The following is a 15,957-nucleotide window of genomic DNA, read 5'->3' on the forward strand; positions in this document are numbered from 1 at the left end:
TTATCATTTATTATTAAGATAAGCATTTAAACTATCCACGAACCGTCGATGAATGTATGATACAACTTCTTAGTTAAACATTAGGACTGCAAAATGGTTAAAAGGTTTTTCGATAGAGTTCCTTTTCCGGTCGCTTATTAAATTGCTTATCTAACTTATTAATCGCTTTATTGGTTAATCCATTTATTAAGAAGGTGTATTGACAGCAATATTTAAATAAACAATTCAATAAGGAATGGTTATTTAATCGGATTTACGCTGCAAAAATTTTAGTTGTTTGCGAATATCCAGTCACGATAATAGAATGTTTAAATATTTCGTATTATTTTAAGTTCCTATTTTTGTTCGGTTCTTCGTTTTTACTGTTTAAGCTAAAAATTGTAAGAATAAATGGCCGTGTTTTTTTATTCGATTTGTGACATTTCTAAGTACGTATCGTGTTCGCAAAACTTAAAATCACTCTGAACATCGAAATGAAAATTTTTTATTAAGAGGTGAATCGTTGTGAAATTTTTCCAATTCTAATTTTTTTTTTTTTTTTTTTTTTTTCTTTCAAAAATATGAGCTCACTCTGGATGACTTATTCTTGGAACGAGAGTTCTCATCGTTATCATTCAAATTGTCGTAAGTCTTCCTACTTTATGAGAAAATATTTTATGTTGGATTTAATGAGAAGCCCAGTAGGATTTTTGTATTTTGTAATAATACGTACGGATATTTTTAAATGTCAAAGACGTCGATGAATTTAGTGTAAAATATTTTTCTGATACTCCGATTCGTATTATCGCTACATACCTAAAGTACTCTTCCATAGATAACATTGCTTGATGTTATGAAAAGAATAGCAATCGTCTTTGACATAACTGTTTAGTCAAGGTGGTATCATTTTTTATATCATTATAATGTATTTCGTGATATTGAGATCCTTCGTCAAATTATAATTCTTTTAAATTTAAATCTAAGTGAAAGGAATCGTATTATACTACGAGGGTTAGGCCACTTTGACACCCTGAAGCATCGCCTCGTTTTGTCATTTTACTTCTCGGTTATGGTAGAACTTGGAAGAAATCTGGTGAAATGCATTTATTACACAAATCTTAAAGTACATCAAAATATTTTTTTTTGCTTACGGTCTTTTAAGAAATAAGTAAATGTTTAAAGCAAACATTCGATTATTTCATAGTTTTAAAGTGTGCTAACTCCTTAAGATTTTGTTGTCACGTTAAGTCGTACTAAAATGGTTTTCACGGCACAGAAATAACGAATAATACGTAAATTAGTTTCGATTGAATTTTATCTATCGATGTGATTACTTTTACCGTATGAAAAACAACTGTCCGATTTAACTTACGAATGTCGACTCATTTCGAATCTTACTACCTTGAGATTATCGAAAGGAAAATGAAATTACTTGCCAGTTGGTCTCAAATCGAATAGAAAGACGCCTCGAAAGTCAAGCATTTGTAATCGGTTCTCATAGAAAGAATTACTGCTTGCGCGTAAAGCATTATTCGACAATTAATTAATTGAAGAGCAGGCTACTTAGTTGGGAGACTAAACTAGCGTTAACAAACTTATCGGTTAAGTGTCTGTGTAAGTCTGATATTAAGTGGTTTTCGTTTCCGTTCCAATTTTCTACCAGTTCGGACTCCCTTGTGAAATATACATATAAACAAGACTTAGAGAAACACTTTTCTTGGCGAAATAAAGGGTGTTTCGAGAAATTAACGATAGATATTTAAATATAGGTAACTACCGAGGTTGGGACATTGATAACGAGTACACGTGCCGATACGCGTTTGTTTACAACAGTTTCCACTGTTCTTCGATCGGTGTATCGATATCAATGTTCTGATTTATGTTAATTGTATGCGACTCTTTAATTGTCAGCGCGAAGATATCAGTGAATAAAAGTATTCAGATTTGTACATCAACCTCGATATTCTTATTTCATGTTTCATATTTTCATCAATTCTACGTTAAGGAAAGAGTAGTTTATTACTCTTAAGAGTCGATTCATCACGTGTGAGATTAATTAGAAATTTAGACGAATGAGGGACTCGAAAGTGGCCCCTAAAACAAATTCGATAGCTTATTGAGAGAAAAAAATAATACGTGGCAGATTTCAAGTCTGTATCTTGAATGGCTTTTAATTGGGGAGGAGATATTCCAGTACTATCAAACGACAAATTTTGAACACAAAAAATCGGAGACATTTCGGATAAGAAGATGTACATTATGGAATATTTTCAGATTTTTTTGATTAAAAAATAGTAAAACACGAAAGAAAGGTGAAAACTTTCAAGGATGCTATAATTATATTTTTGCAGTAATAGATATCACTGTTAATTTTTGTTCAGATTATTAGCATTGGGGCGTCATTGTTAACAAAATTAAAAACCGATACTTTCGTCGCTTTTTGCTTGTTAGAGTAACTTACCAAGTCGATATGTAGTACATTCTTTATCTAATTAGCGTTTTATGTTACATTGAATGACCTTCGTAGAAATGAAAGAAACTAAATAAACTCAATCTATAAAAAATATGTTCTGCGCGTTACATTTCTAAAGTATTTGCTATAATTTCAACAGTAATAAAATAAGTGTTCTGCCTTTTGGAAAACTTTGACACGAGTATTAGAGAACTCGTTAGCAGCGAGTTAGAAAATTGTCCAAAACAACAATCGTCAGGTCATGACTCGCTCAGGTATGTTTCATAGCTGGTCCTGTACTTGAATATTTCGAACGAAACACATAGTATATATCGTTGTAAAAAACGACGAAGCAAATGACCGTCTGCTAGAAAATGTAAAAGTAGGCGAAAGTTTCCTTCTTTAGGTACTACTACATTTCCACTCTCAGTCCCTGTATCAGAAAAAGTAGAGTTACTATATTTATCGAATTTTTATCTTCATAATTAGGATCATAACAAGCCTAGAATTTATTACTTAAACAAAGATTACATATTTACTGTTGGCCAGTGTCATTACTGAAGATCGTTCTTCTCTTTCTGACCCCTTTCTCTTTCTTTCGCTCTTTGACTGTGAAACTACACGGAAGTTGAATAAATTATTGAATTAAATTCATGTATCGTCTCGCTAAATTCGTCTGTTACTCGAGATATTTATATCTGATAGTTCTTAATATTAAATAATATTTATGATATGATACGAACTACGCAAACACGCGCTGAAATAAAAATTGAACAAAACTCTGCTAGTTGATCAATTTTTATTATTCGATGAAAGAATCAATGAATGTTTATGAAGGTAGAATGTCTGAGAAGAGAGTGCTAAATTACCGTAACATATATCGCATGAAACTACTTGTTCAGGTCGAAGAGTACGTCGCGGCAGGCCGCGACTTGGAACGAAGGGTGGAAAACATGGTTCCCCATCCGTGCAGAGTAACTCACCCTCGAGGAGTGAATGGCTACCTTTAGACATGAGAACCACACCTCCTGCTGCGATGCCTGCCTTCCGTGGATTCGAGGAGTCCTCCTCAGACGGGGTGGTAAATGTCTATAATTTTTCATATTTATTCAACTCCAATGTCCGCGGATTAACCCTTTCCACTAGGGGTCTTTTATTCTGGTATCTGCCAGCAACTCGACATGCTTTCTTAGCATTCTATTGCCACGAATGCTACGGTTAGATTGACTTCGAAAACGAGATCACTAATTTGAAATTTAAGAATCAGGTCACCTTTGCCTCACTCATTCATTGACATTTCGAGTCCCAAAGAAATTAAACCTAAACAAACATTATTGCTGGTTGATTCGATGCGTTAAACCTAGTGCTGCCTTAGAGTCACCTCTCGAGTGCAAAGAGTTATTATTACATATAATTAATTAAGGGATGAAGCCTATCTAGGGTGGTTCAAAAAAAAAAAAGGTGCATGTTTGTGATTTGTTTTGGGGATTAACAGAAAATTTCCTGGTAATAAGATTTAGGAATTCGAAAGAATGTTTCTTAATACATGTAACGGAATTTTTGTATTTAATAATATTTTAAATTAACAAAGTTACGGCGAATGTATTATGGTAGCTTTGACTGAATTATTTAAAATTCAAACTACAAGTATTTTTTAATAATATATTAAATTATCTAAGAGGACTTTTTGTATTTTTCGGCGAATCCCCCCTTAAACTTAAATTCATTTGTGCTCCCTGTCCCCCCTGAAGCTCGGGTACCTCGGGATTGCTAAGCCCGTACTGAAGCTACAATCAAACATAGCTACAGCCCCTGAGGGTAAAATTCGAACAATTTGTCCCTTTCCAAAAAAGTTTCTCGATTCCTGCCATAGATCGTCGCGTACAAGGAACACAGGAATAATTCAGCTATTAAATTAGTCCAATTTTTGTTCTTTCTTTCTATGTTCTTTTTCAACGAATGTTTAAACTAAATCAAAGTATTCTGATTCTATTGAATTAGAAAAATCAGGAAATATTGAAATTCGTGTCCTATGTCCTGCACCCTTTTGAAAAACAAATGTTTACTTTCTTAATGAGCTTTCGTAAGACTTATTTTGGTACTCGTACTTGAGACGCATGTTTTGTCATTGGTAGGTGCACTTGGGAGAAGGAATAGCAGTTTGCGAGGAACAACTGAGGGCTGTGAAATGGAGTGATTACAGAAAATTGACGCGTGGTCTAGCAGCAATTCTATTCAGCCCCACCGAGCTGGCCACCTGCTCGGTCACAGGGCAACGATGGAGCCGTGCAGGAACTGCTACCGAAAGACCAGTGAAACCTGCGTTAGATAAGGCCAAAGTACAGGCCATTATATGTGAGTAGAACTATTCATACTTCTATTAAATAAAAATTCATTTTATTTATTGAGATCGTCTTAAAGGCCAATCCTTATACAGTCAATCCCATAAATAGTATTCGTACCCTCTATGTCTATTAGAGAAATTTTTATAAATTAAATGATACTTCCAAAATCAATTTTTCATTATGAGTATATTCATGTGGAAAGTTCGTCCGTGTAGATGTATATACTTGTAAATAGACCGAGGACGTTTGTGCATTTATGATAAGAGTAAATATACAAGGATGTGTACAAATGCATAAATATATACAAAATAAACATTTAGAAGACAAAACATACTTTAGTTATATGTATCTGTTCTTCATCTGTGTATGCAAACATATGAATTTGCTTTAACATCCGTAGTCGACTTATGAATAACATGAAGTAAATGTTTCATTATAAATATGTACATGAATAAATTTTACACATGTACATATTCATAATGAGCAAATTTATTTGAGAACACCAATCCTATCATTTATTATAGACAAAATTTCTTCACTAGATATAAAGGGTACGATACTTCTAGGACTGGCTGTGCGTAATTCATTATGAAAGTAATTTAAGTTCATTATCTTTTAAATGTAAACAGTTTGGTATTTCAGTCGACTGAGAAATGTTTGATACATCCTACTCCTTATGCAGTGACTCACGAATTGTTCAAATACTTTTTTTTTTGTATTGTATTATTTATTTAATTATAGAGTAACCGTTAATTACAAAATCTTTGGGAACGTACTTAATATATGTAACAAAGAGTTTCATTTAACGCGAGATAGTTAAATATTCCACAAGGGGATGAAGCTATCAAAACGATTTTTGTATAAAAGTTACTCGTTGCGAAGAGCGAAGAAAACATTAATTTTTTAAAGTGGAAACATATTTTAATGTATACATTATTTAACGCGTAAAGCTTTGAACTCACAAAATCGATCAAATGTTCCACGGATTAGTTCGATCGCTATTAACTACATCGGAAGTTCTCGATTGACTAACTACGTATATTAGCGTCAAGAGGAGATGTAAACAATCTAATGAAGTGACTTTGGTCGAGTGTTGATTGTTCTAGTAAAACCGTATTCCGAGAAAACTTTGAACAATGTTACCATTCGGTCGATTTCACAAGAAACCGTATGTCTTTGATAAAATCGATGATAAGCAAACCCTAATTTAAACAAGGCCTATTTTCACACATGGTTCCTAGTGGGTTGGTGAGCAAACCCAGACTGCATACTACCATGGATGATTTTCATAAATACTCTCGTGCGCTATTTCTTGTATGATTCTAGCATGCTTACGACCCTTAACCCTTTCGTTACAATTGGACTGTTATAGTTGTCCTCCACAAAACTCTACATTTAATTACAGTTACAATCTGCATTAGGAAAATATTGCTTCGTTAATATTTTCTTTATATCTCGAATCTACATTTACGCCAATATTGTCGTTTTATTTAAATTTGTCGCGATTGTTTGTTTCCCCAAGCAAAATATACTTTACTTAGAAGTATAACGATAATAAAATATAAAATAGTGAAATAAAGTCATCGATTGACTAGTTTAGACTCAAACTCCAAATAATAAAAAATATTAAAATAACATTAAGCTGTTTAAGGAGATATCTCGTGCAGAAACAAATTGAATTAGGTGCATATAGTAATATTATCGGGCACTTACAATAAAATAACGTAACGATATAAAGGTTCTGATTAAAACAATTATGAGAACTGAAAAGATGCTCTAACAGTTATAGTTAGATCGAAACCCTCTGAAGAATATAAAATTTAGTAAATCTTTAAAGTTTGTAGGAGGAGTAGGTAAAAAAGATGAAGATTAAATGCGTGTTCTTTTGTTCATTCAACTGTCTTGAAATGCATTCTATTCCGTCATGTTGCAACTGCACAAGTGGAACCTGGTAGAATGATCGACTAACAAAGCCTAACAATCGACGTGTTGAAACTTAACAATGAATAGTGCCTTAATAAATAGTAGAGTATGCAGATGCTTCTATTTGCGTTTGATATGCAAATCATTATTGCTATGAACTTTACATTATTACATTTAATTATTTGACGAAATATGCAAAGAGGACCCAAGGTTAAATAATGCATCGAATAGGATTGCCAAATACGTGTATCAGCAAACATGATAAACACAGGATATCCGAGAATAAAACGATGGAAACTCTCAGCAACGTCCAAACATTTATTTGAAACGAAAATAGGTTCCACAAGAATTGGAATTCCAGTTTATAGAGTCACCATCTTCACTCTCGGCAAAATCAAATTTGTTCCGGTCGTAACATTTTCTTCACCATGCAAGTATTAGATTGTCCCGAAAGTTTCTTTCGCGAGTTGCACTCAATTATTTTATGTGGTCGTGTTTATATAAATAGACAATCAAATTTCATAGATATTCATGTTGTAACAGTAATGGAGCAAAATGAATAAATTTTTGGACAACCTAATACTTAAATAAACAAGAAACAAATCAGGATGTACGGAGTGTGTTTAATGATATACTAATTGCATTTTGCATTTCTACATATTTATTATTCTCTGCAGTTTGATTTAAAAAAATCTAAGAGTGGTTGATGAAGGAGCGAATGCAGAAAACATATCGAAAATAACAATGGTTAAAAACGTCAATTGGAAAATAAAAGATCAATATACAAATCGACTCTTGAAAGTAGAGCAGAGCCCAATAAGATACATTTTTTTTCCATATTCTCGTATATATTTCTAAATATAAATATAAACATTAGGTGGGCGATCCCGCACTGTAATAGACATATATTACAATTCGAATGGTTCATCGTATATTTAAAGCACGGTATAAACAAACTAATAGAATGCATCTTTCATTGTAATTTGAAGCTTACGTGACATCGAGATTTCCCACAGTCGACGTGAGCAGCGTGAAACAGGTGTTGGCTTACAAGTGCAAGGAGAATTCGACGGCACTCAAGATGAAATCTATTAGATACATTTGGTGAGTAATACTATTTTCGATTTATTCATTTCAGTTTTATCTTACGCTCCAATAATTCCCTCCCCGATTTTCGAGGAATTTTAACAGATTTGTAGAGCAACGAAAACAGTAGGCAATTATATATTTTTAGCTGCTTTAAATTGAACTTCAAGGGTGAAACTATACAGAATATTAACAAATATGTGGGAGATTTTTTCAGGATCAAGTCTACATGCCTGTACGCATCGAAAAGTCCTTTACCATTTTGCAATCTAAGGCTTCGTTGTTGAGATATAAATGATTAAAATTTGCAGTTGTAACTTCCGACGCGGTAGCACATGAACGGCACTCACGCACGAGAAAGACGCACCGATATACAGGGTGTCCGAAAAATGTTGTAACACATTGAAAGGGGTGGTTCGGGAGGTGATTTGAAACAACTTTTTCCTTAGCGAAAATGTTGTCCGAGGCTTCGTTGAGGAGATATTAACGGAATACACTGACCAATCAGAGCGCGAGGATACCGTTGGAGCGGCCGCGGTAGCGAAGGCTATGTGCTAAGCGGCCGCGCTTGTACGCGAACAAGCGACTCGACGTGCATCGAAGGACATTGGACGCGGCCGCTTAGCTCGTAGCCTTCGTTACCACGGCTGCTCCAACGGTATACGCGCGCTCTGATTGGTCGACGTTTTCCGTTAATATCTCCTCAACGAAGCCTCGGACAACATTTTCGCTAAGGAAAAAGTTGTTTCAAATCACCTCCCGAACCACCCCTTTCAATGTGTTACAATATTTTTCGGACACCCTGTACACTCACTAGCGTCATTCCGCCGACCAGCTGATTCGTAGTTGATTGTGAGCGTGCGTCGGTGCGTCTTTCTCGCGTGTGAGTGCCGTCCATATGTGACTGCGACTGTAAATTTCAACCGCTTATATCTCAACAACAAAGCCTCAGATTGCAAAATTGTAAAGGACTTTTCGATTCGTACTGGTATAAAGACTTGATCCTGAAAAAATGTCCCACATATTTGTTAACACCCTGTATACTTATGGCTATGTCCTACAATGACGTACTCTTGAGAAAACATTTTATGAGTTTCATGAAGAACCTAGCAAGCCTAGCAAAACTCAACGAATTCTTTTAAACCTGTGTGGGTAGTAGTGTGTTAATATGAACTAACATCGTTAATAATTTCAATCGTTCACGTTCAGAAATAGACAACTTGCGACCAAAAATGTGGATGATACTTCATTAATTACTTATTAATAAAATACAAATGTTTTCAACACTGTCTGTAGGTTTTCTTTACTATAAATTTCTATAAATTAAAAAGAAATTTGACATTAACTGACACTTTTAAGAAGTGTCTTTTGAGTTCATTTATATGTTTACTTTATCTTTGAACAAACATCGTTTCGTTAAACGTTAATTTTCAATAAGGAAGATTTGTTGGAAGGGTTGGTATTTGTTCGCAGCGAAAGGCAGGAAACGGAAAGATCACCTAGAGCAAATCCAGAGGATAAGTGAAAGGTGATAGGGGTGCGTTCTGCGTGCAGCTTGCGACATTTGAAGAACTTTGGAGCATTCATTTGATTCTAAGGACTCGTAACGAGTAGCCTTCCCGCTTCAATCCTGTTTCGACCGACTGCATTCGGCTGTCTTCGATCGACTTTGATCCTCGCTTAATCCAGTCACGATCTGGGTATTAGACGATACCTGTTGGACGGAGCGACTCGAAGGATTCAGCTGGAAACTCCAAAAGCTTCGCGGAACCGTTGGTAAATTTAGTTATTTTGAAGATTTATCTTTTATTGGAATAGCGTCGAAGCTAGCTTTGAAATCCAAGTATTTGTAGGATTAATCCGGTTAATTACTTTAACTTTGAAATCACACTGGCACTTATACAAGACGGTGGAGCAATTATTGCCAACTAAATATTCTTGAAACAATGGAATGTTATACGCGTAAACGTTTCTGGAATACAAAGTTTACCTTGACATTTGAAATTAAATAATATGGTTTCCTATTTCTGGTGTAATACAGATTCTCCCTAAACCGTGATATTTTGCTTCGATAGTGTTTCACTGTTTTCCATGGTTTCAAAGATATTTGGATGGCGTTACATTCCGAATCAGCTTGTATTTCATCCGTGAGATTCGAACAGGTGCACAAACTACTTATTACTCTCGAAATGAAATTTAAAACGACTTGATCAACTAATGGAATTACTTTTCACAGTAACGAAGCATTCGTTTAACTGAAATCTGTTTAAAAAAAGAAAACCGCTAATACGTATTTCGTTTAACGCGAGCGCGAGTAAATGCATCGGATGCAAATTAAAGTAATATTAAACTTGGTTCGTTAAAATGAAACTTAAACGGAATTTAAACTGATCTAAACATTAAACAAAATTAATTGTGCTAAATATAATAAACAGTCGAAACCTGACGAAAAAGAAATATCGCGAATTCAAAAGCTGTATCTCTAAACGATTCGTAACTTGAAAACGAAGCTTCGATGGACAAGAGAAAATGAATGCTCTGCAAGTAATCATCTCCAAGACGGATCGAATCAAATGATCTCAGGCCCCGAAGATATCGTATAAAACGATAAAATGTTGTTAATAATAACACGTGAGCAGTTATAGCCCTAGCAACCCCTTAGCAAGGCATTGGACGAGGTAATTAGGATAATGAAACAACCTGAATTTATGCCACCGTTAATTCTTAATTATCTTCACGTCTAAGAACAATTAATTAAATATATTCTTTTCTTTTCTGATGATGCGGCGTAAATGTACGTGTGTACTTTTGAAATAATTTTTATTCGTTCGTCGCTTATTAATCCTCGTAACGACGACGATTCTGTTAGAAGGTTGGTTAATATTTCGTTACGGATTCCTTTGACAATTTTACGTCTTTGCAAAATAAATAACGAAAGAAGAAAAAGAAAAGCAAAGCTACCGGGATACAAGGGTAGTCATTTTTCGTATAGATAATTATAAGGATTAAACAAAGAAATAGACAAATGAACCGAAGAATTAAAGAAATGAAGAAAAATATAAATATAAATATAAATAAATGAATTTATACATGTATATGTATATGTATGTGTATATGTATACATATACAGGTACATGTGCATAGATATAATTATATTGAACAATTATTAACGAAAATAGTTGAGAAGTTATATATTATTTGTTGGGAGAGCATCTATTATACGATATTTAATATATTTAGGATATTTATTTGTTGATTTGGTGATATATATATGTATATACATATATATGTATACACCATTGATTTGGTATATATATATATACATATATACATATAAACACATGTAATATAGATAAATATATACATATATACACATGAATAGCTAAATAATTTTTACAAGGCCTATGAAAGGTTTAAACAAAGAAAACATGGTATTTCGACGGGGAATTAAATGATCGATTGTCCTATTTCGCGATTTAATATATTCATTTTAAATTTTCGCTATTTAATTGTTGCTTTAAACTGCGAACACTGGAGGAGGAACAGATACGACGCGAATCTGCTTCAATTACTTCGACTTCGCTTAAATCAGCGTTAGTACGCATTAGCCAATGGAAACTAACACTAGTTGAAACAGTTTCGCAGAGATTTATAACAGTAACGAAAATACTAGACCACTCCAGTAGATAGTACGGTGAATTTGTCATAATTCAGACTTTTAGGAGCTTAGGCTGGACACCTTTGATAAAAAAGAACATGTATACAGTAGAACCTTCGTTATGTGAACGAATTGGGGGACAAAAGTGTTTAGATAAGAGAACATTAGTACTCAATTGGATTTAATATTTAAGACGAAATGAAATGAAATGAAATGGTTGTTTGTAGATACTTTGTAGATAATTGTAAACAATTTGTTTGTAGATAACTTTGTACATAGAGTACAAAATAGAAAAGAATATTGTCCAATCGTTCGTCTTTTTAACAAAATTAAAGAAACAAATATTACGGATCTTAATTTCTCGAGTTCTTTCACAAATTATCCCATTTACGGACATTCCTTCGTTTCTGCCATTAAACTACTGAAATATAGCAATATTCAAATTATTCTCCTCCACTGACGTTTTTCTACTTGTTGAAGTGTCTGTTTTAAATAGTTGTTAATAGCACATTTCCGTTTTTATTTATATTGGCAGTAGTAAATTTTGTATCGTCACATTTTTATGCCAAATTTGTTGTACTTTTCTCACGTTCAAGTTTAATAATTTTATCACATTTTTATTTAATTGTTATTACTAGACGTTGCTTTTTTAACGACGTTAATTACAATTAGTGGTAAACGTACTATGCCAATTTGATACTGAATCATTGTGAGTGAATTTCTCCCTACTAAAGGAAATACATAAAGACTTGTATGTTTATGTACATACAGTATTGAAATAAGAAATATACAATTCACATAATAGAATATTCACATAACGGAGGTACATAATGGTCTATACTGTATACGTCAAGGCGGAGTCGCGAAGGATCAAGCGATCTTGCATTGATTAAGGTAGATTCGCACGAATTGCCTCCACTATGTTCGCAGTTTTAGTTTCCACTAAGACCTCGAATTAGCGAATTTTTGAATTCTCACGAGATCGATTCTTTCTTCTAATATTTATCCGTCGACTATATTGGTCGAGAACGGTATCCGAAATACAAAGCATTTTCTTTCGTTATTAGTAAACGTTTCCTCATATTTTACATTAATTATAATTTGATTATAGACGTAAAAACAATTACGTTAAACGAAGTGCAATTAATTATTGTTCGATAGTAGCTGGTATTTCTAAGCGAGGCCTCCGATGAAATATCGATTTGAACAATGTAAGGCCTAAGAAATTTGCGTTTCACGCTGTTATTCATTTTAATCATAATACTTGTTGTAAATTTGATTATTTAATTTTAATTTGAACCGATTATGCCGTGGAAATTCATTCAAAAAATGAGTCGATCTCGGTAAATTCTGGTAAAATGTCAGTTTTATACGTTTAGCAGATTTATTAATTTTTCTGTCATTATAAACGCCAAATAGTTAATGATAATAATGTGCAATTTTTGTTGGCAAATTTTAATATATATATATATTTACCATACGTAGATGAAATTTTATCGCCCATTTATATGTTCTACGTATTTATAAACGAAGCATTTAAATGCGAACGTAAATTATCATAAAATCTTCCCACTGTTTTATAAGCAGTGTTCGATTGTTTTACATGCAATTAATGAGAAATCGATTGATTTTGTTAAAAGACAAAAGTAACGTCGTCGGTAAAAGAGTTTGACAACAATTTTACATATAAAACAATGAACGTAGCAATAACTTTTCTAAATTAATAGATAGTAATTAATATTTAGGAAAAAGTTCTGAAAATTTAAATTAAATTATTAAGTTAGGTTATTTTTAAGCCGTTACTATATTTGAACGATACATTATTGAAAGTTTGTTTTTTCTGTTACAATATTATTTTCCTTTCTCAAAACAAGTTATTTATATATTTCTCGTAAAGCGAATCGCAAAGCTATTTAGTGCAATAATCTTATCTAATATTTTTCAAAAACTTGTTAACAATTTTACAATATTAATTTAAATTCAAGTTGTTCAAGCTCTAAATTCACATTTTCACACATGATTATTTTATTATCGCTAATTATAGTAATACTTCGTTATGAAATCTTCAAGATTAACTTATTTAATTATCAGTATCCCTATCTACAGAGAATATTACTAATATATTGAGAATGTATTATACATTTCTAGACAAAAAGATTGCATATGTCTGCTAAGTACTAAAGAATGATTTCGAAATTGTTTAAATTTAACAAGTGGTACCAAAGCAACCTTCCAACAATATAATTTGTTATTACAAAAGTCGTAGTTTAATATGGGTTTATACAATATTTATTAATAAAACATGTAAAATGTGATCGCCAAAATAATAGCACATTTTCAAAAATGAAAAGAAAACACCTAACTTTGATAGGCATCAGTCTCTCCAGTTTTCAGTAGAGATCATTCAACGAAGGATTACTATATAAAATTTGTCCAAATCGCTAGTAAATTTAAACGCATTTTGCACCAAGTTAATTAATCTGTTATCGTACACCCGAACCAAAGCTTATGTGAATTGTTTTTAAACAAATTTATTCGCGGAACGATATTTATCATTATTAGCATTCTCTATTTCTCCCCAATTATATTTTCTACGACTAAAGAATTTGTAAATAATAGCAATAATAATAATAATAATAATAATAATAATAATAATAATAATAATAAAAGTAATTAAAGGTAACGAAAGACAGAAACCTTTGTGATGGGTGGTTGCACTAAGAATGAATAATTAACAAGTATTTAACACCTTGAAGGACTTTAATTATTGTTAATTAATCGATTAATAGAGAACCGACAAGTTAGTCATTGATCAACGAGCTAATTTACTTAGGGCAGAAAAGTCATCAGAGTTTTACCGTAGGTTAAATAGGAGTTGCAGAAGAATGGTAGCTGTTTCTCGACGTTTTACTTGTGATTTTCATGAAAGATCGGGAGACGATTGTATAGTTAAACAGATACAGGCGCGCGCATCTGGAATTCTCTAGAGAATAAGAGACACTATCTGTACTGAGGAACTGCAGAGATTTGTCCTTGGATAGTATTGAAATTCGGTGATTAGAATTTTTGGAAAAGGTTATTTCGCTATTGGTCAAGATTTTGTACCACATACATTAATCATTAATAGCATTACTACGATAAAAACGCATCATATTTCCAAAAAGGCGGTTTCTCTCGGAACTTGAATATCGTCCAGGGGCAATCTTTCTAGCGCCGTGCAGCAGAGGTGAGCAAAATTTTATTCAAACGATAGTTTATAAACGAATAAAAGCACCGCATAACGATCTATTCGACTAAACACTTCAATATTTATTTGTTCTTTACAAAGTGTTTAATTCTATAATTCAAATCGTAACCTTTTCAGGGACGAATTGTTTAAAGTGAACAAGAATTGACTTAATTCTTTGTTTGATTATGTTTCTATAATTTTATTTCGATAGCTATTTAGTAATTAAACAAATTTTTAGAACAATAAAGATACACACGAAGCATAAAAACTTGACACATCAGACGTAAACATTTGTATTTTCAAAGCAGTGACTATCAAGTAGAATAAAACGCTATCGGCGCTGCCAAACGACGACTTTGTTTATCGTTGTTGATAGATTCTGTACTGAATAGTTCTCCAACAGATTAAACATTGCTGTCGCTTGAATTTAAGAAAAACTAAACGTACACATATGCACCAGCGTCCTTGAAAAGGTTAACTGTTGTTTAACAAGTAACGGAATACCGTTTACTAGGGGTGTGCGGGATATCCCGGTCGGGACGGGAATTCCTCCCGGGATCGGGATGGAATCCCGAAAACTTCAAAATCCCGAATACATCCGGGAATTTCGAAATCCCGTACATTCGGATTGCTGAAATTTTCAAGAGTAACAACACTTTCGGAAATCCCAGATATTCTATTCTGTACATTGTCGGGAATCCCGAACATTTTCGAGATCCCGTACATTCTCGAGAATCCCGAATATTTTCGGGAATCCCGCACACCCTTACCGTTTACTTTTCCATAGAAGACATTCTCATTCGAAAATATTCGTCATTCGACATTTTTATCCAAGTAATAATTTTGCCTATCTCTACCGTGCAGTACACTTCGCGGAACAACGTTTCGCTACGAATAGGTAAAACTACTATAAATCGTGGAACAGAGTATTGTAATCATTCGATTAGTCGCTGTAATTAAATGTTAATCGAAACGTGATTGAATGCCATTGAAAGTAAGCGGGGGAAAAACAACAGTTCAAATAGTTAGAAATTTACAAGTCAAGTTTAAATCACCGGAGGGAAAGAATACTGCAAGGTAGAAGGTGCGTTTTCGCAAAATAGAAATCGGTGTCAACTGATTCCATTCGAGAAAGATTTCGATAACAAATTGATCGTTTAAATAAATTAAGCGACGATATACGAGTAAATATATTAGCGAAAACGTGCGTGTATGTGATAGAAAGCGAGCGAGCGAGCGAGAGAGAGAGAGAGAGAGAGAGAGAGAGAGAGAGAGAGAGAGAGAG

General features: G+C 33.3%; 1 protein-coding gene and 1 long non-coding RNA gene across 2 annotated transcripts in view; both read left to right on the forward strand.

The window, feature by feature from the left end:
- Positions 1 to 14,931, forward strand: part of LOC128886937 (protein abrupt-like) — a 39,020-nt gene extending 24,089 nt beyond the window's left edge. The window contains exons 7-10 of the mRNA XM_054142220.1: positions 3,334 to 3,512; positions 4,567 to 4,786; positions 7,689 to 7,803; positions 9,259 to 14,931. Of these exons, the coding sequence (XP_053998195.1) occupies positions 3,334 to 3,512; positions 4,567 to 4,786; positions 7,689 to 7,803; positions 9,259 to 9,310 (566 nt within the window). The 3' untranslated portion in view covers positions 9,311 to 14,931. The remainder of the gene's footprint in view (positions 1 to 3,333; positions 3,513 to 4,566; positions 4,787 to 7,688; positions 7,804 to 9,258) is intronic.
- Position 14,932: 1 nt separating this feature from the next.
- Positions 14,933 to 15,957, forward strand: part of LOC128886940 (uncharacterized) — a 4,720-nt gene continuing 3,695 nt past the window's right edge. The window contains exon 1 of the long non-coding RNA XR_008459935.1: positions 14,933 to 15,957. This exon is cut by the window's right edge and continues 2,281 nt beyond it. This is a non-coding gene — a long non-coding RNA (uncharacterized LOC128886940).

The sequence above is a fragment of the Hylaeus anthracinus genome, unplaced genomic scaffold (genome assembly GCF_026225885.1).
Source record: "Hylaeus anthracinus isolate JK02 unplaced genomic scaffold, UHH_iyHylAnth1.0_haploid 11985, whole genome shotgun sequence".
Classification (NCBI taxonomy): Eukaryota; Metazoa; Arthropoda; class Insecta; order Hymenoptera; family Colletidae; genus Hylaeus; species Hylaeus anthracinus.